At 47.2% G+C, this 23,213-nt stretch overlaps 1 protein-coding gene across 8 annotated transcripts in view; it reads right to left on the bottom strand.

Annotated features, from left to right (window-relative positions):
* Positions 1–1,095: 1,095 nt before the first annotated feature.
* PRRC2B (proline rich coiled-coil 2B) overlaps positions 1,096–23,213 on the bottom strand; it is a 43,528-nt gene continuing 21,410 nt past the window's right edge. For 4 of the 8 annotated variants that reach the window (XM_027911646.1, XM_027911648.1, XM_027911647.1 and 1 more), the window contains exons 11-32: positions 22,908–23,100; positions 22,235–22,550; positions 21,426–21,616; positions 19,146–19,350; positions 18,166–18,385; positions 15,485–17,542; positions 15,152–15,351; positions 14,431–14,576; positions 13,838–13,979; positions 13,159–13,241; positions 12,257–12,448; positions 11,922–12,116; positions 11,397–11,483; positions 10,931–11,035; positions 10,147–10,339; positions 9,692–9,789; positions 8,923–9,050; positions 8,094–8,331; positions 6,510–6,686; positions 5,755–5,846; positions 5,097–5,217; positions 1,096–4,708 (exon numbers count right to left, since the gene is read on the bottom strand). In XM_027911646.1, coding sequence (XP_027767447.1) covers positions 4,568–4,708; positions 5,097–5,217; positions 5,755–5,846; positions 6,510–6,686; positions 8,094–8,331; positions 8,923–9,050; positions 9,692–9,789; positions 10,147–10,339; positions 10,931–11,035; positions 11,397–11,483; positions 11,922–12,116; positions 12,257–12,448; positions 13,159–13,241; positions 13,838–13,979; positions 14,431–14,576; positions 15,152–15,351; positions 15,485–17,542; positions 18,166–18,385; positions 19,146–19,350; positions 21,426–21,616; positions 22,235–22,550; positions 22,908–23,100 — 5,521 coding nt within the window. In that variant the 3' untranslated portion in view covers positions 1,096–4,567. The remainder of the gene's footprint in view (positions 4,709–5,096; positions 5,218–5,754; positions 5,847–6,509; positions 6,687–8,093; positions 8,332–8,922; positions 9,051–9,691; positions 9,790–10,146; positions 10,340–10,930; positions 11,036–11,396; positions 11,484–11,921; positions 12,117–12,256; positions 12,449–13,158; positions 13,242–13,837; positions 13,980–14,430; positions 14,577–15,151; positions 15,352–15,484; positions 17,543–18,165; positions 18,386–19,145; positions 19,351–21,425; positions 21,617–22,234; positions 22,551–22,907; positions 23,101–23,213) is intronic. The other 4 variants (XM_027911651.1, XM_027911653.1, XM_027911650.1 and 1 more) reach the window with 4 other exon arrangements.

Here is a 23,213-nt window from a genome sequence, read left to right on the forward strand (position 1 = left end):
TTTTTTATTTTTTTTTTTATTTAAATAAGGAGAATTCTTTCATATGGAAAGAGCTAATACAATCACATATTTGAAAGGAGAAACAATAGGTACTGAAACGAGGAGAAGGGCAATAAAGAGTGTGCCGCAACTGGCCTGGTGATTCCGTGATTCGAATTCCGGTCCGAGTAAAAGTTTCCAAAAAATATAAACAGGTTGCACGTTACACAATTATCCATCGTCTGCCCTTTCAAATATCTGGTCTACATGAAAAGACAAAGAGAGGAAAGGCCAAAAAAAATTTACTATACAGGTCATGAGGTTAAAAGCTTTCAGGAGGACAATATCCCCTTGAGAAACAACAAATGCAATTTATACAGAACCAGAGGGAGGATTCCAGCTAAGGACAACGCCTCGAGACATGCTAAAGGGTGAGCGCCTCACTGCTGCAGCTGTGATTCCTGGGGGGACAGTCAAGGACATCTGGAGTAGCCAGGACAAGCCATTACACCCAAGGGAGTATCTGGGGCCACTGGGAAAAAACTGGTGGTCTTTGGATTAAAATAAACAACAAAAAACAGGCGGACTCTGCTGCCTCACCAGTTCCACTGCTTGAGCAAAACACGCCTGTTGTGCCCACGGGCCACAACTAAGCACCTCTTGTAAATTGATTCTTATTCACAAATGCAACTTTGTTCTGAGTAAACTGGGCTGCTGAGTCTAAAATAACCCGTGATACAAGGAATTAATCTGTGCTTAACCAGGGAGGGTTAACTAAAAGCAACAGAAGGAGATCCTGGCATGCAGGGGTCTGGCTGGAGGAGCCAGGTGAGACACAGCAAAACGGCTCAGCTCATTTTTAAATCTATAAATACACAGGAACCACAGGGCAGCTCGAAGCTTTGCAGCATTCCTGCAAGGAAGGTCCTGATGGAGTGAGTGCCTCTGCGTGAGCACAACACGCACAGGGAGGGCAACGGGCAGCAAACACATCCAGAGGTGCTGACACTGCACAGCTGGCACAGCCAGGAGCAAGTGATGGGACATCAACAGCAAGACCGGTGTCACTGGTGACTGTGCTGCTTCCACTCCTCATTTAAAAATAATTTTTTTTTCCCTTGCCTACCCCCACAACTTCAATATTTATTTGTTACTGAATTAAGAGCCAACAGCAGCTGAGGTGGTGAGGAAAGCAGCACTGAATGCAGCTGCTGGCCACGAATCACTGAGTGAAAGAACTGATCACATACGTGCTTCAGAGTGTCTGCTGAACACGCAGCAGCAAAGTCAGCCTCTGAGTATTTCTGCTCCACCCACTGTTGCTGAGAAGATGGATTCCACCTCTGCCTCCTGGTGCACCCTGCACCTTCCCTAGCACAAGGAGCCTGCAATTTGGTAGCTGATTTCCAGTCAAAAAGCCACTCACAAAGGAATAAATCAGGGCCCAAACCTTTCAAGCAGAAGGACCCTCTTCAACTGCATCAACACATTCTGTGCATCTCCACTCTCCTCCTCCCCGAGCTGGATTTGTATCAGCGTACCAGCACCCTTGGCAGAGGCTTTTCCTTTTGACTCCAGAGCACCACAAACTGCACTAACCTTGGACTAGCTTTAAACAAACAAACAAAAATATATATATATGCCAGAGAAGGATATTGCACCGTAGAAATTTGGGCTCTAAAACTGCTTTCCATCACACAAAACTCCACTAAAGTGAGAGAGAGTCTTGCCAACTGCAGCTGACAGTCACGCAAAAGTGAGGAATGGAATGAAGCTCACATGCATTTCTTGGCCTTTCCTGCACAGAATAATTCAGACATAATATATAAATAGAGCAGTGAAACAATTACTTTTTCACCTAGACCTACAACATCAAATACGTATAAATAAATTCTAGTGTTTTATTCTGTTGGGGGGGAAGGAATGGAGGGGGTTAAAAGAGAAAGAAGGGGGGACCTTTTCCAACAGGAAGTATTGTAGTTCTGATGGCATTTACACCAGAGGGACTGCAGTAACTTGGATCTAGCAGTAACCCAGTTTCTCCCAACGTGTCTGACCACTCCAAAGTCACACAGGTGGGAGGAAAGAGGTTAGTGTCTTTGTAAAGCTGAAGTAGTGTGTCCAGGGGAAGGAAGAGATGAGAAGAGGGGGGCTCAGGTAAGTCTCTTTAGCCATTACAGTTAGATTCTGGGCTGTTATTAGCTAGGGCCAGCTGGGCAGAAGGATAATAAAAAAAAAACCCACACACAATTCTGTTGTTCATGATATTTCAAGGGAGAAAATAGAAAGGAGGGTGGGCTGACTTACTGGTGGTGCAATCTTTGGAAAACGTTGGGAGCAGGACTAGCAGATGAGGATGCAGGTCTGGGAGATGCCTGAAGGTCAGGGGAATATTTGTCACTAAATCTCAAACCCTGTACTTTAAGGAGGATGCTAGAGAGATGCTGGCACACTCTGCTCTGAAATTAAAAAACCAAAAAACCTAAGAAAAAAGAGTTTTAATTTTTTTCTTAAAGTACCATCCTATCCCTTTCCCTTCGGGTTCTCTGCCATGATCAATGGGGACACCTGTGGAGAGGGGACATTACTATGTCTAAGTTAGTTTAGGTTCCTAAGCTCTTTAAAGCTACTGTATAAAAATCATATTTATGCCTAGCTTAAAACTTCAAATGCATCCTTAGAAAGTTACAAAGGATCTTTTCCAGAAAGGGGGGGGGTGGGTGGGGTGGGGGGAGGGGGAAGCAAATGAAGAAACAAGAACAACCTTTCAGATCCCTTCCCAAATACATTCTTTGTTCAAAATATCTTCTTTGGAACCACCACCAAATGACTTTCTGCCACCCAGCAGAGGCCGATGCACAGCCCATGAGCAAGCGATCACCTCCAAAAATGGTTCTGTCCCTCACTTCAGAGTGACCAGCCTACTTTACATTTAGAAAAAGCTAAAACAACACAAACCAAGTTAGCTGAAAGTAGTTTTTTACTTAAGACTACCGTCAGGTGAAGGACTCCAAGCCCTTTCAGGAACTCGTTAAGTCCATCCTAAAAAATCTACGTACACACGCGCCACACACACACACACACACACACACACACACAAACCAAAACCAAACAGCCAGAGAAATAAAACTCAACCTCTCCCACTGGGATCTTCCTTTTGCAGATCATCCAATACTGGAGAGGAGTGGTGAGGTGACAATGCTGTACACACACTATGTGCATCAGGAGTAAAGAACCCTTTGCTGCTCACCCGGGGAAGGAGTAGAAGGAGGATTCCAAACTGCCTCTGTAACCACGTATTTCCAACACAAAAAAAGGAGGTTCCAAATGTGCTAAAACGGCTGCCTTGCAGAGGGGCTCTCTCACCAACGTGCTTCTATGCAAATTTTACAGAAAGCCATGAGTTAGGAGGAACGGAAAGCAAGACTCGGGAAAAAGGGAGAAGAGCAAAGCTTAGGAGAGCAGCCCCGAGGGATGAACACAGTACAGGACAAGTCGCAGGAGACACGAAGAATTTGAGCATCACAACTACAAAAAGTAGTCCATACAGACCCCGTTGGCTTTAGCCAACTCTTCTGACCTATGTGCTGTGAGGAGAATTTTTTTTTTTTCCTTAACAAATTTTACGTTTTGTAAAACTATGACTTTACATTTTGGTGTGTTTGGCAGTCACTAAAAAACATCCCAAACCCACAAAAATGGAAAACCAAACACCTAGATCCAGATGAACTTGAAACAGAAATTTGGTAGTTTGTTTGGTTTTTTCCTTAAAATGAAAATGCCACATTTTGTTGTGTACAAGACACCCCAAAACTACATTGAAGTGGTGCAAGTTTCAGGATTGACGCACTGATGCCTTTAGTACACATTTACTCCTAATGCAAGCACTGCTTCTAGCTTAAAACAAAAATACTGAAAAATTAACAAATGCCATACCTGTCCTGTTTTTTTAATCAAATAGTCAAAGGCTAATTCATCTGGGGAAATACACCCAAACAAACTCAAACTCTCAACATAGCACAGAACCATATACAAAACTAAGCAGAGTTTTGTCAGAACATCATTTTAGCTGAAGGGAATTCTTTTCTGAAAGGAATGAGGAAAGCAGAAAGAAGGGGTGGGGGGGGAATGAGAGAACATATAAAAGTTCTGCTATAAACAAAGATACAGCTTTTTTTGTAAAAACCTCAGCTGCCTTTAAAATGAAAAACCTCAAACTAACCCCTCTCCCCCAGTTGCCACTCTGCTGAGACAGAAGTAGGGAAGGAGAAGGACGGGCTTTGCCAAGTGAGCGATCACAGCTACCTGTGGATGGGGCATGGGGAGGGGGAAATTTAAAAAAAAAAAAAAAAATGGCTAAAGCCACTTAAAAGTCACATGATTGGTTTGTTTTAAAGCAAGCAGGTCAATGTCATATCCACTGTTTCAAACTGCTTTGTTGGGGGAGAGGGGCTTGAATGATGTCGCTGTAGTCAGTCAGTGTAGGGGGGGGGATAGATCTGGTGAGATTTTCAGGAGATCCAGTGGGGTCCAGTCTAAGCTGCAGGGCCTCTCAGGCAGCAGGACCAGCTGGGCATCAGAGGTGCTCCTAGGCCTTGCTCTCCTCCACTTTGACTGCCTGAGGTTTGATCGCTCCTGTGCGCACCGGCTTCATCTGGCTTGTGGAGGCTGTTTCTTGCAGCTTCACTGCTCCCAGACTGGCTTTGTTATCATCCACCCGCTGCTTTGCCTTTTGACACACAAAACCAAAGCATTAGCCAGGACAGACACGTCTAGGCAGGCAGAACAGGCAAAGTGTGACCACCATTCATGCAAGGCATCGAATCTGCTCCTAAAACACCTCACATTTAAGAGTTTTAAAGTATCTCACATGTTTAGCAATGCAAATAACCCACAAAAACTCCACAGTAGAGCAGGTAATCCTCTAATCTCTCCTGACTTTCAAATCACACAGCATTACTCCTGGATCCCACTCACCTACCCCACTCTCCCTGCGGGTAAAATAACAGCTCCCACATCGAGCTTCAACATACAGGCCTTGCTGCCTCTCCTGTGCAGCTCAAGGCAGTGTAGGAGAGCAGATACTTTTTGTTGCACAGAGAACTCAAGCACCCTACCTGCTGTACGTAGTGTCCTGGCACAGAGCCCATGCTCACTGCTGGTCCCGACGGCTTCCCGCTTGGGCTGGCAGAGCTAGGCCTGGAAATCGAAGAGTCGACAACATTCATGGAGTAAATTCTACAATGGAATGAGAACCTTATTCATGTGTGAAAAGAAAAAAAAGACAGCAGAAAGCAGCAGTAGACAGGGCACAGGTCTGTGCTGTGCAGATCACTGAGCTCCACATTCTGAAAGGCAACAGAAGGCTTGGGTAGGACAAAAAATGAAGTAACTGCATGTCCCAAAAGCCTCCATGACCTGAAGGTCTGGTATGTCTAGACATGAGCACTCCTATCTTGAGGACCATGCTAGAAAACCAAAAAAATTTGTTCAGTGACCCTCAAAACTTTCCACCTTCACAAGAATACGCAAAAGCACCAATTCCAATCTGTCTTTTAGACTCAGTGAACAAGTAACTTAGAGTACTTCCCACTAAGGGCCAAGTCAGATACACACTGACCCAAACCCAAAGTAGAAGCCATGATCACGCATTTTGCTACAAGTATTTGGACTGCAGTAAGCACACTCCACATATGAAAACCCAAGTGGATACTGTACAGGGATGATACATAAACCACGTCCCTGCAAAGAACCCAAGTGGTGTAAACATCTCACCTGTAGGTATGTGGTGATGGTACAGACCCTCCAGAGGACATACTCTGTTTACCATCGGAGAAATGAAACCCTTTCATTTCCATCTGGGAGGACTACAGAGGAAAATGAGTAAGAGTATCATCTTTGCATTCATAACTCACTTGTTACTTAATATAAACACTTAAGCCAAATCTTTGCCCTTCTCCCCATTGTGCCCATTAATAGAAGAAATATTTTTCAGGTGAAGAAAGTGAGGCTTGTAAGTGAAATAATCTGTTTGCATTAAACCACCAAGCCAGTAGCACAAGCAAATATAGAACCTGGAAGTTAATTGCTGTGCTCTCTCTCCCCTATAATAGACAAACTTATGATACGAATCCATCAAACCAGACATGACATTAATATACCTACTCAAATGGACAAGCTTCACAACAGAGTGAAATATCTGGGCAGTATTCCAACTGTGTCTGGAGCTCACCACCCCTCAAGCACTCTGGGGAAACCTGTGTAAACATGTAATAAAACTGGAGACTCCAAACCGGATCAAGACAGGATGTGGCTCCCTGGAAACAGAATGGTGACCAGCAGCAAAACCTGAAAACTGCTGGCCTGCAGGCTGGAGATGTGGGGTCAAGGGTTCCTTCAGTTTAACACCAATCCTTGGCTTGGATGTCTAAGGATCCCAAACAAGCCACTCTCCCCTTTAACAAGGAGCAAAACTTCAACACAGAAGGGGTTACTGAATGCCCCGATGAGCACCAGGAGTGCATCCTTACCTCCCTGCTGGCAGCAAGGACAGAAGGCTGGGATCCAGGAGGCAGGATTCTTCGGGGAGCTCCCACAGGCAGGTTTTGCCCCTGAGGAAGCTGGATGGACTGTGGCAGAAGCAGGGGCTGCTGGCCAGAGCCGTAGCGGGGCAGAGGGAGCTGGGAGCCAGGCACAGGCATTGTCAGCTGTGTGACAAGGACACGCAGTTACCTCAGTGGCAGTAACAGTCTCATGTCTGACACGCTGCCTCCCAACACCCGGAAAGCACAGCACTGATAAAAGGAAGTTCCCAAGCAGTGCAGTCTGGCAGAGAACAAATACAAATCACTAAAATAAGGACTTTCACACTGAAATGGATGTTCTGGCAGTGCTGCCAACACCCTTATCAGCTGGGCTTTTAACATGCCATTAAGTTAACATAACTGCACTTGGACACAGGGCTTTCCTCCTTGCCTAGAGCCTTCCCCCAGTCTCCCAGTCCTCCTCATGGTCACTGCAGGGGTGTATCTTCCCTTGATACGATGGCAGTGTCAGACAGCTCAGGTCATGCATTTTGTTTGCACCTCTGCTGCCCAAACTAGAAAGTCTCCTATACTTTCACACCAAAATACTTTGGGCATTGAACCCCTAGAGAAAGTGATGGGGAGCTCAGCTCTATTGTTCTGCAGTGAGCTTCACACCAATGATGGTAGTAATTAAGAGTAATTCAAAAAAATAATGTAGCTCAGCACTGTCTCCCGTCCCCTCTGATTTTCTCACAATTGCTGGATTTGGGAGGTTCTAAGACAATATTCTGGAATAAATAAATATATCAATCTAAGGCTGGCAAAAGAGATCAAGTTACTCGCTTGTGATTGACAGACACTTTCTTCAAATATTTAGTTCGCCAGTATTCTCTGTATTTTCCTCACCTAAGTTACTTTCAGGATTAACTCTTTACGTCAGTCACAACATAAAAATCCCTCTGAAACAAAAAATAAACCTTAACATGTTGTACAAAATAAATGTTGAGTTTAATAAAAGTATCAAACTTCTCCAGAAATCGCAGCACATGTCCACAAACACAGTTAAGCTCACAGCACGATTCAACGTCTTGATGTGAACCATGCTTTAGAGAAACTTTTTCACACATTGAGATTCCTGTTAAGATTCTGCCAAATGGATCAGCAGAAGTTGTAAATAAGACTTGGATAAGAAATGAACTGAGAAGACGGATGAGCCTTTAAAATAAGTTCCTAGTTACTCTGGAAGCCGAGTTAAACGTGGAGATGACTGGGATTTGGCTCTCAGAAGAGGTACTTTTAGGACAACTAGTGCATCATGGCCTGAAAGGTTTGACTCCCAACTTACAAAATCACATCTCAGCAGGGACAGACAAGGTGTGAGCAGGAATGTCATTAAATAAGGTGCTGCACGTCTGAAACAATGGTTCCCAGAACAGAGTGTCTCAGGGAAATCTTCTGCCTCTTTGCAAAGAGTTCAGTTCTTACAGACACATGAATCAGGACAAATATAATTTCAACCCATTCTCAGAGACAAGTGGCTGTGAAAAAGCCTGGACAAGAGGGTGGCTGGCCAGCCCTGCTCCTAACCTGGGTGAGCTGAGAGTCCATCATCTGGGAGGCTCCCATACCAGCCTGGTTTATCTGCCCTTCATAAACCAGCGTCTGGCTTCCGTTCATGGGCTGATAGGGGGACCCAGACTGGGTTTTCACCACCTCCAAGGGCTGCATGCCTGGGAAGGCAGAGTATGGAGGCTTCAGAGCAGTGCCTCCTGTCAGGACCATGGTGCTGGGCTGAGACAGACTGGGGTGCATATACACCTGAGACCTGCAGGAGAGAAACACGCTCAAGTCATTATGCAGAACTTTTGGAGACTATACAAATGCGCCCTGCCAAAACAAATCTGGCCTGCAATCAGTTCTCAGACTACTAAACTGACAGCTTAGAAATAAGCTGTGATACCACTTTCCATTTTAGTTACAAGGGTTTTTTATTTCCACTTTTAAGCCTTTACAACCACGTCCTTGTGTTGCAGGAATATTCAACAGAACGACATTGTGTAGTATCCAAAATTTATGTTTCAATATCCTGCACAACCACCTCTGGATTCAAGTTACCAGAATTTTGCAGCAGTTTTGCAAAGCAGGAAAAAAAACCCAGAAATTAAAGATTTCAAAATTCTTAGCAGAAAAAATAGTCCTTTTTTTTTTTTTAAACCTCAGTGTTTAGGTTTTTGAGGCACTGAAGGACTAATTCTGATGCTTATGCTCTTCCCCTATTAACACTGCCCAGGTGAAAGGAAACATCACTCCAGCTAACGGGAAAGCAAAGGTGAGTGTGGAATATCTGATCGATGCACACAGACATCAGGAACACAAGAGAGCAAGCCACAAGGAAATGAAAACTGGAAGCAGTTACCTGAAGGGCTGTATGGAGCTGTACATCTCCTGGGACTGGGAAACAGGCAGACCACCCCTCAGCCCAAGCTGAGCTTGGGCCTGTAAGGATGTGTGGAGGGAAATGGGAATCTGTTGAGCAGCAGCAGCCTGCAGAGGAAATCAGTATGACTGAGAGGTACAAGAGGAGCCAGAAACTCTCCTAGGCTGTTAAAAATCCATCGGTTTTCTCCATGAGTCAATCTGCCTGACAATTACCTACCCTGTGCCTTTACCCAGCCCCAGCATCATTCCACACAACAGCAGCACTCTGCAAGGGAAGGCACTGCAAAGGCACCAAGAGGCTGATGCCTGAGGGAGGCATTTGATGGACACGCAAGGGAACCAACATGCTCCACACACAGGATGGGCACTGACAATCCCAGCTCTCACCTGCCTGCACTCTGACCTTGAAGGGGGCTCTCCCAACACTATCAACACCCTATTGACTAGTGAAATTACTCAGCAGTATTGGCTGGCTGTGGAATCTACTGAAAATCACTTTACCTCACACAGATGCCTCAGTTAAACCCAGTCCAAGGGCACTGGTACAAAAGGGGGAAAACTCCTCAACTCCCTCACTTCATTTTCCCTAACTCTTGATACCTGTCGGGAAGCAGCATTCAAGGAACCTAAAGGGAGACACATCTAAGCTCCTCTGGGCTATGAGACAGATAAATGACTCCCAATTTCTTAAATGCCACCCTGAAGACTCCTCAAGAAGCCATCTGCAAGCTGTCGTGCTCCCTCACCTGTTGGTAGCTTTGCTGCTGAGGTATCGTCTGAGGGACCAGGCGGGGCTGACTCGCAAACACGTGGCCATCCAGGTACAGGGGTGGAATATGGTTACCTGAACATCAGAGAAGGCAGGCTGTAAATTCAAGGTACAGGGGAGATACAGTGCACACATAAGAAGCCCTTTGGGACCCAGGAGTCAGAAATTCAAAGTACATTTCCTCTTCCCAGATGCTCTCCCTAATTATACACACTATCTAACGTGACTGAGCTTAACCCATCCTCCCACCTCGTGGAATTCTTGTTCCTCTCTTTCTGTCTTGACTGAATTGTTAAGAACCTATTTAACACCACCCAGCCAGTTACTTTACATGGAAGCTCTTCTCACTGTGTTCTCATCTACTAGAATCAGAGGATGATTCCCAGATGCCACCCCAACCATGCAGACACTGCTGCTGCAGTTTGCAGGTACCTGGAATAGATGCAGAAGGTGCTACGGATGCCACAGGCATGGGAGGCATAGAAACTCCACCAAAAGAGCTGTAGCTGACACCGTTGGAAGCTCCAACACTGGAAGGAGGCTGGATGCCTGAGCCTGCACCTCCTGGGGAGTTCTGTTCTGGTAAACTAGGAGAGTTTTCCCAAGCTTTACGAGCAGACTCCATCTATGGAAATGAAGGACAATAACTACAGACAGTTCGAATGGGGAGGACAATACTGAAGTCTAGAGTTGCTCCTATGACTTATGAGCTCCAATTAATTGTTGTCTAGTCGTAGTGGAAAGCTGGCAGGTCTCAGGTCAAGGGGTACCATACCAGTTTCTAATGCACAAGCATCCTTCACAAACACTCAAACCCCTTGGTATTTGCTGAGCTTGTTGGGTTTGGGATGGTAGCGTTTTGTGTTCTGTTTTGGTTTTTTGTTGTTGCTGTTGTTTGTACATTTGGGTGGGGTTTGTTTGTTTTTTTTGTTTCCCCCTCTTTAAACCATCAGGCATCCATGATCACTGACCAGCCATCCTAATAGCAGGAAAGCTCTGTTACACTTGTTCTACAATTGGCAAGGACTTCAGCATCCAGGACTTGAAAGAGAGGGCCTTGCACTCATGTCTAACAGCAGACATGCAGAACTTTTACAGGAGGTAATTAAAGGTTTATCAGTACTTCACAGAACACTCTGGGAAAGACCTCTCCACCCTCCCTGCTCTGCCCACGGAGATCCACCCCTAGGCCAAGCCCACATGCCAGCTGGCTCACCTTAAGAGTAAGGTCTGCAGTGGGGAAGGACATGGGGTTCAGGCCGATGCAGCGCTGGAGGTGATGATCCCTTCTCAGGATGGGAATGGACTGCGTTAACCCTGCCTGGGGGGAGAGTTGTGCAGGGTGAATATCTGTAAACTCTTAGGACGATGTCATGAGCCACCAAGGCCCACAGAGCCTCAGCTGGCAGCTCATGTAACAACACCTCAAAGGATTCAATCCCCAGCGCTACTGCAGGAGTCAAGTACCACATTCAACTCTGATCCATTTTGCTCCCGGAATAAATGAAGGTTTGGTTCTGTGCAAGGACACACCTCTATGCTGAATTATAGCAGCTTCCACCTAAACATCAGTTTGATCCACTAACTTTCATTTGCAGAAATACGTCTGCTCGCTTTGAAAGCATCTGAGGCTTAAATAAAGAGTATCTCCAGTGAATCAATGCCAAAAAAGAAATACTTACACTACTGGCCAAGGCATCCTGCAATTTGGTGACAGGGTTAGCTGCAGTGCCAGAGGCAGAACCAGGTGGCAAGCTGAAGTCAGAGTCCTGAAAAAGCAAAATACACAAAATTCAAATCTAGGTCCATGGGCCCACCCATCCACTTCTCCTGGTTAACAACTCTATCTTGAATCATGACATTACAAACTAAAGATTGTCTTCCAGCAAAGCTTTGCTAGAAGAGAACAGAAGACACTTATCTGCACTCAGCAGCAGGCAACCCCCAGAGGCACACAAAGGCTTAGATTGCCATAATTTTCTCCCTCACCTCTGTTACCACCCCAGCTGGTCCTTGGGACAGTATTTCCAAGTGGATACTACATGTTTCCCAAGAGACCTGGAGTAACCTGGTTTGTGTCAGCAATGAAATTCTAAAGCAAATCTACAGTTGGATGCTTCCTCTAAATAATCCTTCTGCCTCAAACCACCTTTCATGTCTCAACAAGCTCAAATCACCAAGAAGATAAAATTAAATTCAATCCTCACTTTTGGATTTACTCCAAATTCAATGGGTGGCACAGGAAGTACAGAATCCACGTGAATTTCCACCCCGTTAACAGGGGGAATATTCCCTTCCAGCCGTTCCGTTCCCTCCGAACCCTTTCTGTTTTTCAGGGAGCGTTCGTTGCCGATTGGTCCAGGCTTGTGTTCCTTGTTCTGTCCTGAGCCTTGATCTGAATCCTTAACAGGAAAGCAGAGAGGCTGAGACACAAAGACTGAATAACCCAATCTCAAGCCTTAAAAAATGATATCAAGAACAACACAACCACTTCACAAGGTCTCTCACTCTGCGCTCTGGCTTGGCTGCGAATCCAGATTACCTTTTTATCAGATTGCTTCTGCACTTGCTCCTTCTGGCAGTCAGGCTTTGGGTCCACCAGGCCAGCCCCATTCATCTCCTCTGGTTTGAGGGTGCCATATGGAGAGCTGCGCTGAGAGGAGGTCGCGGAGGATTCCCGAGACTCCGCGCTCAAGTCAATGCCACTATCCCCCTGGCTGCCTTTAAATCCCTGCTATGCAAAGCACGAGATGTGTTAAAGCCCCGGACTCCGACCCAGCTCCACGAAGGAGGAAAAAAATATCCCAGAGAACAGCAAGACCATGTCCCCTTTTCAAATCACGCTCCTGGTGAACTGCAGAGGAGTTGGGCCTGACCTGCAGCAGCCCTGGGCCGCTGCTTCAGCTCTACAGAACCCTGAGACAGTGAACCAAGGCAACAAACAGACCACGGCCTCAGGGTAAGGGAAAAGTGTCACACACGGTGACTAGGCTGAGACTGCCAAACTCATTTCACATGTGACCCAAAGCAAATTTGAACTCTGGGCCTCCAGAGGCGAAGCATTCAGGAACCTCCTTCCTCTGCCCTCCCTGTGTTAAGGCTACAGCTACACACTGCTCACAGGCATGAGGCACAAACAGGACCTATGGGATTCCACCCTCCTCAACCACAGCCTGCATCCAGTGATGAGCATAACCCTGGAATAGCTCTACCACACAGTTACTCCAGATTTATACCCACACATAACACCAAGCAGTGCTCGGCCCTCGGGGTCAAGATTTGAGCAGCATCAAGCTCAAATTATAACTGCAAAGAGACAGTTTGAAATGGCACAAGCAGAGCTGAGAGTCACTAAGCACAGATGGAGCAATGAAACGCATAAAAGCCACCTGCATTAATACTTTATCCACACAATACCTGAGGGGCACATTAGGTGCCACTTACCTCAGTGGTGCCAGACTCAGTGCCATTAAAGGTATTTACAGGCTTGCTCCAGGAATCACTGCCAGGAGACTGAACGGAAAGAGCTGGAAGAGAATGGAGGGCAAGGCTCAGCTGCTTGGAACAACCGTGAGCACACCATGTACACTACACCACTAACCTTCCATTTCTAGACATGAGAAAGGGTATTTTAACCACCTCAGAAAGCTGGTGTTGCCCAGACATCTGAGACATGATGCAGCAGAGAATACAGAGTATGTAGAGTGAGGGTAGGGAACAGGGAGATTTCTTAGGGAATATGATGACAACAGGAGAAAGACAGGAGAGAAAGAAACAAGGCAGGCACTAGCTATTCAAGGCTAGAGATGAGAAAATGCAGGAAAGCAAAATAAGAAAATAGTTAAAGGAGATACAGCCCAACTGGCTAGAAAATGCTGTATAGTAGACTCTTCATGTGACACAAAAAATAAATAAATTAGGAGACTAATATGGTCAACAAAGGAGGCTGAACAGTACAGCTTAGAACAGATGCTAGTCCAGATGTCTGCTACCTACCATTCCACTGCCAGCATCAGACGGGAGAGGGTTGTCTCCTCTCAAGCATGCATCCCATCCTTTCTGTACACCCCAGAGGACTCCCCAGCTCTGTGAAACCCTCTGGAACAAACAGACCCAAACTTACCTGGGCTGTTGCTTTCCCAGATCTCCGTGCCCAGGCTGTTTCCAGACACTGTTACATCACTCTGCTCCAAGCACAGGCTGTTCTGCTTCTTAGCAAACCGAGGAGGAATGCGGGACTGAAGGACACGGGCCTTAGCTGGTGCCTGCGACAGGAAAGGCCCAGGTGTCAGACTGGGAGGTTCTCCTAGTCTAACAAGGCCCTGAAAAAAGCTGCCTTCAGCAGCATGCATTTTTTTTATAGCAGTAACACAGTGAGAGTGCAGAAATCCCTCACTGCTCATGCTGCCCAATATCCCACCAACTACAGTGAGCAGCTGGCTTAGTGAGCCAAGCTGCTTTGAATGAAGACCACTCTAGAAAACCGTCCTTAACTCCCAATTAACAATCCTGTAGAAGCCTAGAAGAGTCAGAAAACAAACTCTCCTCTTCAGACCAATAGCCCCTGCCATCAGAGCCTAAATATGCTTCTGGGGCCTAAGACAGGATCTGTGCTACTTTAGCCAACTGTGGTTTTTTGTTCATCCGAACACTTTTTGAGGTCCTGCTATCCAAACGATGTAACAGGTCCAACTTTCCCTGCCTCCCATTCCTCACCTGAGCAGCCTGTTCCTTCTTCCTGCGCTCCTCTTCCAGCAAACGTCGCTGCTTTTTAGTAAGAACCTCAATGAAGCCTTCACCTGCCATAGAACCTACTTCATTCTCTTCTGCTGTGCTTGACACCCGATTATCGATGATGGCACCTGAACAAAGCATAGAGGGGAAAAAATAATGCACCTGTGTGTGCATGTAAAGCTTTTTAAAGCAATCATTTAAGGAGTGCACTCCAAAGAGGATCCATGCTACAAGCAAACAAGTTCAGTTAACAACACTGCAGCTTCAAAAACTAAACCACGATAGCGGTATTTCTCTTTTCAGAGAGACTCATTTCTTGCCTCCCTGCCATGAGCTCAGACTCAAATTCCCCCACTCTGGATGCTCTCTCAACTTCCTTCACACTACATAAATTTCAAGCCCAAAATACACTTAACCTCTTAAAGAGAAATATTCTCCCTAAAACCAAACTTCCGGTAGAAGAAACGTTAGAGACCCGCTGTCAGATCTGGCTAAAGTTTGGTTTAAAAGGTAAAGATGGTGTTAAATTTTATGTTTTCCCTATTTAGATAGAATTTTCTCGTGCAACAACTAGAATTTTCTTGTGCAAATCAATGGAAAAAAAAATCTGATCTTCAAAATTACACTGGATTGAAGCAGTCAGCCTTGAGGTCACCCACAGTGCATCACCCCTTTAAAAAACCATATTCATGAAGACACTCACTTCCATAGCTCAGTTCAAACTGTGACAAGGCCTCTCCTTTCTCAGTTGCTCTTTGTGCAGTGGATTTAGGCTCCTTCTCTGGCTTTTTACCTGGCCCCTCAGCACTCTCTGAGTTAGCATGGGAGCTCCTATCCAAGCTGTAAATGGAGTGGCTGCTTCCACCACTGGTGTTACCAAGGCCTCCTCCTTCTTCTGGAGACCTACACATGAAAGAAGGGAAAGGATTTAGTTCTGTCATTAGAACATAAGTTGACAAGAAGAAAATGTACAGGGTGTGCATGTCCACTCCTTCAACATCTGCATATCAGGTGACAGATCAGAAAGCAACTTTACCTTTTGCTCTTTATCAGGGTCCCATTCTGCTGGCTCTCATATCTGGAAGCTGCCCCTACACCAGTCCTGACAGACTGCTCTGCAAACCCTGCTGGCTCAGCCTTGCGGCTCTGCCTGTCCACCAGTGGCCTTTGGCTCGAGAAGCTCCTCTTTGCTAGTTCCCTCTTCTCTCCCAAGCTCCCAGTGCTGAGGCCACCTTCCAGCTGGCCTTCACTCTCTGGGACTCCATCCCGCCTCTCCCGCCGTTCGCTGAAGTCACTGCTTTCAGATGCCGTCTCCCACTCCTCGTTGGCATGGTCCGAGGAGTTCTGGTAGGACAGCTCGGGAGACCGCCTGCCCGAGATGCTGCTCTTCTCTGCGCTCAGTTTGGGTCTGCCAGGCCACTGGCTGGGCAGCAGGTTGGGGCCTCCCTCCTCGGGGTTCCACTGCCCCACCGATTCCCTCTCCTGCCTGAGGCGCCTGAAGCGTGGGGGCTTGTCCTGGCGGGGGGGACGGCGCCTCCTGAACGGCCTGTTCTCTATGTTCTCCTGATCTGCTGAGTAATCCTCCTGGAAAAAGTGCCTTTTGTCATCCAGATGACTCTCATCAAAAACCCGGCTGGAGAAGGAATCCGTGTGTTTGTAAGAATCCTGAATGTAGTCCCTGTCAGACTGCTGCCTGCTCCCAAAAGTGTCCGATGGAGAGGTGTGGCTGTACTCCTGCCACCCTGCTCCCCCACTCCTGCCTTGCCACTGGGTGGGCTCCTTACCCATGAAACCCCTTCGCCCATAGCCAGAGTTGCTCAGTCTTGGTGGCAGCGACCTCCCAAACGCTCTCGGAGCCCTCATCTTAGGATCCAGGCTGTTGTGATCATCCGAGTATATTTTGTTGGACCTCCAAGACTCTTTGAAGTCTCCCTTTTTCAAATCACTGTCCTCCCTGTCCAGCACAGAGCCTTCATTGCTGTTTTCCGAGCCCCTCTGCCGGCGACGCTTGGGGAGCTCCTCGTACTCTGACCCTTCACTGTGTGTCTCGCTCGCGATCCGGCGCCTCGGCTTCCCTCTGGGGAAGTCCTCTGGCTGGTTGAACTCCCGAAGCCCTCGCCCTCGGCTGCTCCGCTGGTTGTTGTAGACTCCTCGGCTGCTCACAACAGTGCCTCGGCCTCTGAAAGTGAATTCCCTGAAGCCTCTCCCTCGCCCACGCCCTTGGCCTCTCCCACCGAAGGCTTGTTCCTCGTCAATAAAGATCCAGTTGTTTCTTTTTGTGGGCGGGAGATCACCGGTCTCTCTGGATAGTTTGTTCTCCCAGGTTCTTTCCGGCTTCTCTTCCTCCTCCTCCTCTTCTTCTTCTTCTTGAGACTTCTCAGCCTCTCGTGCCAGGCTGGTTTGGGAGGAACCTTTGTCATCCAGCAGATAACGCGTGGAGGTCAGCAAGGCTGCAGAGTCATCTGACTCATTCTCTACTTTCTGAACAGCTGCCTTCTCCTTCAGTGGGTGTGAGGTGTCCTCTCCCTCCAGTTTAACCTTCTCCATCTCCTTCTCCTTCTCTTCAACCTTGAGGGCTTTCAGGACCGGTTTTTTAATGGGGCCGGATCGCCGTGTCCTCCCCATTTGCTCCTGGTGCTGACCGCTGGTGGTGCGGTTCTCGGGAGCCCACTCTGATGTCTCCTCAGTGGCCTGTTTGGTATTGGCTCCTTCTTTCTTCCAGGGGTCAGCACTGAACGTCTGCTCATCCCTGGGCACCTCCTCAGCAACTTCCGCTGCAGTCTCCGCAGGTTTCTGGTGGTGGCTGATATCCCAGCCGTTATATTCAGGCTTCTTCTCTGCCTGGATAAAGTCGGGCTCCAGGGGCGAACACCTCAAGTTTCCATGGCGGCTGCCAGCAGGACAGGTTTCCTGCACGGCCTCCTGATGCTGAAACAGAAGATCCTGGCCTATCCTCTGAGAAGACAGGCAGCTGTCAAAGTCTGCTTGGGCCTTCTTGTCGAAAGCATTCAAATACTCCTCCCCTCTCTCCTCAAAGAGATCTCGCTGGGTGCTCAGACTCTCTGGCCTTCCAGCAGCAGAGTAACTGTCATTCCTGAGAAGGAAAACAACAAACATATGGAAGTCAGGTAATGCAGAGCACAGCACATCTCCAAGGCCCAGGCTGGGCACAAGAGATGAAAACAAATTAATAAAGTGGGGTTTATTTTACATGAGCCTATAAATCCCAGAATGCTGGGCAGATCTGCTGTGGCCCCAGGCTGTACTGCCTGGTTTGTCCAACCAATGCATGATAAAGAAAGCAATTCTTTATCTTTTAAAGACAAGCAGCAAACTTAAGAAACGAAGGAAGATTCAGCCTCCAACGTATGCGGAGATCTGAGAACATGGAATTTGTTTTAGAATGCCTAATTAATTAGGAGACCAACTAAAAAGAATCAGAATTTTTTACTTGTTTTCTGTACCCTCCTATGTAGGTGACAAGTGGCTCTCTCCTACTGAACAGGCTCCAAGCTGGTCAGCCTTGACTGTATCAGATAGAAAACCTTTGAATAGCTCAGTCTTAAAGCACTGTCAACAATGTAAGAGTGCTACCAGATCACTACCTGGGCCTGGTCAGAGATATCTTTCGGGCCAACTCTACACCTGCTTTTTAGATGACTTATGGCAGCACCTCCCACCACAGCATGCATGAGGACAGGAGATGAGGACACTCACCTGGCATGCAGTCCCTCCATGCTCATGTTGTCAGCCTGTTTTTGATGTGACAGGGAGTATCCTTTGCTCTGCAGAGATGTGTAGCTGTCCTGGCCCCACACTGGCACAGGATCCAAGGGAGCAGTTTTCCTCTCTCCCTGCCCTGCTTGACAGTTCTGATCTTCAGACCGGCAGCTGCTCCCACCAATGGAGTCCTGCTGAATCATGGGCTTCATAATTCCTGCTCACGACAGAGTTCACGCCATTAGCACTAGGATCTCACAGACAAGAAGAATTAAAACAACCCACTAGCTTTCCCCTTCCTTCTAGGGCAGCAGGTGACTGCAGCCATGGAAACCTCTCTGGTAGAAGGGAAATACTTGGAAAATGCACAGCTGGGGAATGCACCTGGAGTGATACAAAAGGTGACACAGTTCTCAGAACCCAGCCCGCACAGACATTCTACAGCATTGCTGGCTTGGAATCAAACAGGTGTGTGAAAACAAACCACAAACTCAAGGGAGTGATTTATACACCCTAATGTTTACATTCACACCTCTGAAGATCAGTAACAAGATAGGAAGGTGCTAAGAGCATATAGCTCAGAAACTACAGGGTTTCTCCTTCACATTTCCTGAAGGAGGTCTATTAAGATTTCATATGATCATAGGAACTCCAAAACTGATCCTCCTCCTCCAAGTGGCAAGGATCAGCGGACCTTCTGCCCCTTCCTTCAAGGGGCAAGACCAATCACACCTGCTAAGGTCACAAAGCAGATAGGGAAAGTCTCCCACTGCAACACAGGGGATGGACAGTCACATGAACTCCCTCTCAACCTCCTCTGTTTCCTCACCACCTCCCACTGCAAGAAGCTTTCTCATCCTTAGGGAAGGGATGCCAGCCAGGATGCAAAGTCTGGGCAGAGCTAAGATGAGTGACACACAGCCATTTCCAGATATGGACCAACTCAACAGCCAAGACAAACACTGGAAACACCTTACCTGAAGGGTGAAGGGCTGAGGGGTAGAAATCCATGGGGGTGCGACTCTGGGCCATGCGAGGGTCCATGTAGGAGGGCATCATCATCCAGCGAGGATCAAAGCCAAGCATCTGGGGGTGCGGCGGGTAGAACGTCCTCTGAGGGTGGGAATGGGATGGGGGAGGATACACTTGCTGCTGCCAGTGCTGCATCTTGTACAGCTGCTCCTGCAGGGAAAAGGATGGGCCGTTGGGCACGAATGGTTGTGGTGCCAGGAATCACACTTACACACTTGTCAGCCAAGGGAAAACACATGCCATCTATTAGAGGCTGAATCCCAGATCAGATGGGAGGGTGGAGCGGAGAAGGCCGATTCACCACCAACTGGGAGTGTGGCAGTTGTTATTCTGTGAATACCAGAGCAGCCAGAACGTCACACCACTGTGGGCCAAGCTACGTGGCCAAACACAAAGGATCAGCTCTAACACCAGAGTCTGCTAGTTCTCAATGCTTCTATATAGGACAGGTTCCTGTCAAACATCACTTCCTAACTGGAACCAAATACCTTAGAAGATGTTGCGCTTTTCAGTAAATGCAGCTCTAATTTATTTAGTGTGCATATATATTAGTTTCACTCCTGTTAGCTGAACAGATCAGATAAAAACAACCTAAACTCAATTAAGAGAGCTATTAATATTTTACAGCATTTCCTGTGCATCCTCCAGAGATGGGCTGACACTTGCAGGTTGTTTCTCATCTCCCACATAGCCAGTCCACCTTCCTTTAGCTGAGGACTGTCATGATGTTAATTTGATTTGACATTTAACTCTTGCTAAAGGTCCAGAAAGAACCTATATTTGAAGGGAGTTTTGTGTACTGAAGAAGGCTTTCAAACAGTAAACAGCTCCAATTAATATGAAATGCATCTACTTACCTGTCAAACTTTCCACCATCTTTTCTTGCTAAGCACAAAACAGTGTCAGATATTGCACCTGTTTATTAAAAAAGCCAGTTCCCCGCTGCAGAGCGAGAGAGGCACCCTTAAATCTGAACCTGACACATCGTTACAGCAAGAAAGGCTCTGATAAATGCAAAGATTATAACTGCATTATCTAGCCCTCTAGCACCTTGGAGAAAATATTTCCTTCGTGATACCAACACTCTCTTTTATTTTGCTCTTTCCATGGAGCCACTGCTACCAAAGCAGCAATACAAGGCGGCCAAAACACGCAGTGCCTCATGCACACCAACATCACAGAGGATTAAGAGACAATAAAATAAAACTCCACGTTCTTCCAGGAGCAATGACCTGTGGTATTATTAGCATGTCAGCAAAGACATCCAACTCTTTTTAGTTTAAGAGCATCTCTTTTCAGGAGTAACGTTAAGCAGCCTTTGCTGCCGTACCATCTGAATCATGAAAATGTCAACTGCCGAGCAACGAGCACAGGGGAACATTCCATAAAAGAGCAATTACTGAGCTTCCAAGCAAAAGCCAATTGTGAGCTCCTCACTAAGGTTTGCAGCAGCATTGATTGTATCACGTTTCAAGTGGTTATTCTACGAAGAATGGCAATTAACTTTGCATTATCTCAAGCATAAGCATTCTGTCCCTTGGTTTGGCTCTGCTGCCCTACAGAGACTCCCTGCATCTGGAAGCAGAGCTGAACAGCACTTAGGGCACACACAGCACTGAAAGGTCAGGCAAAGATGCCACATGCACAAAGCAGTTCAGGCTGAGGACTGTCATGACTGTCTCAGAGCGCCAGAAGAGAGTCTTCAATGCAACAAAAATGAAACAGTGAAGATCAGACATACTTATGGAGCAAAGAAAATAATGATTTGAAAGTGCCTCACAGAAAAAATGCTGGGTAGGCAAAAGATGAGAGCAGAGTGAAGGACCAGCCCTCTGCAAAGGCAGGAGGTGGAATGAGAAGCTGCTTCACAACTTCCTCCCAGTCCAGAAACAGTCCAACAACTTGCCACCCTCTGCACAATTTGCCCCTGGCAGGCAAATGGCTGCCTGCATCTAACAGGGTCAGGGCACACATCTCTTCCCAGCCATGGAAAGCCCTATCGACAACAGTTCCAGCATCACAGGGTGCACGGAAAATTCATGTAAGTCACATAGAGCTCTTCTACCCTGTCAGACAGGATACAACCATGATCAGAAATATTGAAAAAGGCCAGGGTAAAACCCCATTTATCACCCGCACTAAGACTGACAGTGTTGAGAACTGAGCAAAGGCAAAGGTTTGGTGGAGGTCCACAGGAAGAGGGGTGTGAGTGTCACACCTATTACCTGCTGCTGTTGCTGCTGCTGCCTCTGGAATCGCGGGGGAAGAGACTTCTGGTATTTGTTGAATTCTTGTGCTGGGGAGGGAGCTTCTCTGAGCTCTTCCTCACTGCTGCTCTGGGCTGCTGCTGCTGGGGCAGGAGTCTCCTCTTCCAGGTAGCCAACAGACACATCCTGTGTGTGAAACTCAGGGGTTGCTGCAGAGAAGAAAATAAACCTTGAAGAGGCCTGCTCATGACAGGGTCTGTGAGAGCACACCACATCACTACATACACAGGTGTGGGCATGTCCTGACTGCATGACATGGCTGAGTTTTATTTCAATCACATATGGCACGTCATTTGCCTTGACAGCTCTAGAGGGCTTTGTCCATCTTGTTTTAGTGACGAATTCCCAGATCCTCCTCTGCTATCAGCCTTCTATTTAAGCACTGGGGAAAAAGTCCATTTCCCCTGTTAGTCCTTAAACCCACTAGCACCTACTGCTGACTGATTTTCTGATCTGTGTCCACGAGCACTTAATATTATCATCCAATCTTGAGAAGCTCAATAGGCCCCTTCCAACAAGGCCTCTGCTAGCACAGCTGACTGAGCACAGATAAAGAAGTTTGCATTCGTTGTAATAGCTTTTTCTATTTAATGAACCTTCGTCACCAACGCAAAACACTCTGCAGAACACATGAAGCAGCTGACCTCTCGAGGGCAGCTGAAGGGCCCTCTGCTCCCTCCCAGGAACTCCCCCACTCCAGGTAAGAGGATCAGCACAACAACAAAAAAAGCAGTTTTTACAAAGTGAGTCAAGCACCGTTTCTGTACCTTTACGGAAAGCATGGCCATTCTCTTGCACAGTGTTTTTCTCTGTGTTTGGGGGTCGCACGTCTTCGTTCTCTGTGTGTTTCTGGGTCTCCCCGTTCTTCTGAGCCAGTTTGCATTTCTGATCAAGTTGTTTCAGCTTTGCAGCGCAGGCTGCCAGCCGCTCCTCCCTGGCTCGCCGCTCCTCCTCCTCCCGCCGCCTCCTGGCTCTCTCCACAGCCTCAGAGATCTCAGAGTGCACGAACTTCTGCCTCAGGGGCACCTTTTCTTCTTTATCCTCGACGGACTGTTGTCTGAGAACACTTCCCAGAGCGGGCTTCTGCCAAACAAAAAGTATTCCTCGATAAGCAAGACCAAACCTATCTTGAGCCTTGAATCCCATTGTTGAGGAAATCCCTTCTTGCCTCCCCCATCTCTACCCTCAGGCACAAATCCCCGTTTTACTGGGGGGAGTTATTGCTGTCTGGTTCAGTAGCTTCATTTTCTCACTGACAACACCACCGCCCTGGATCAGCTTCAATTTCTTTTCCCTAGCGCAAGTGCTATGCAGATGGATTTCTCTCCAGCCGGATATAAACCAAGAACTGAGAAATTCATCAGCATCCCATTTCCAGTAAAATAACAAACTGGTCTCTTAAGGACAGCGATGTGTCCCACCCTCACGAGTTCAGCCTACCTGGTATTCCGATGCAGAACTCCAGCCATTCAGCTTCCTTGGAGGCTGCTGCGATTCCTGCACCTTCCGGACTGGCCGGGACAAGCCAACTGATTCGCTCCAATTCTTTCCTTCCTCCAAGGTGTGCTTGGCATCTGCACTGTCTGCAGAGCTCAGGGACAACTGTCGCTGCCTTCTGGGATCCCAGCTGTTCCTGCCACAGAAACAGCTTCGCTATTGCATTTGCTGCTTGCCTCAGAAAGCACTTACAGCCTTATCAAGTGGTAAAAGGCAACTGAACGCAACAGAAAGATTGAAAAAAACACC

Source organism: Empidonax traillii, unplaced genomic scaffold (assembly GCF_003031625.1).
Source record: "Empidonax traillii isolate 1590-97213 ecotype Southwest subspecies unplaced genomic scaffold, ASM303162v1 scaffold34:size3740991, whole genome shotgun sequence".
Taxonomy (NCBI): Eukaryota; Metazoa; Chordata; class Aves; order Passeriformes; family Tyrannidae; genus Empidonax; species Empidonax traillii.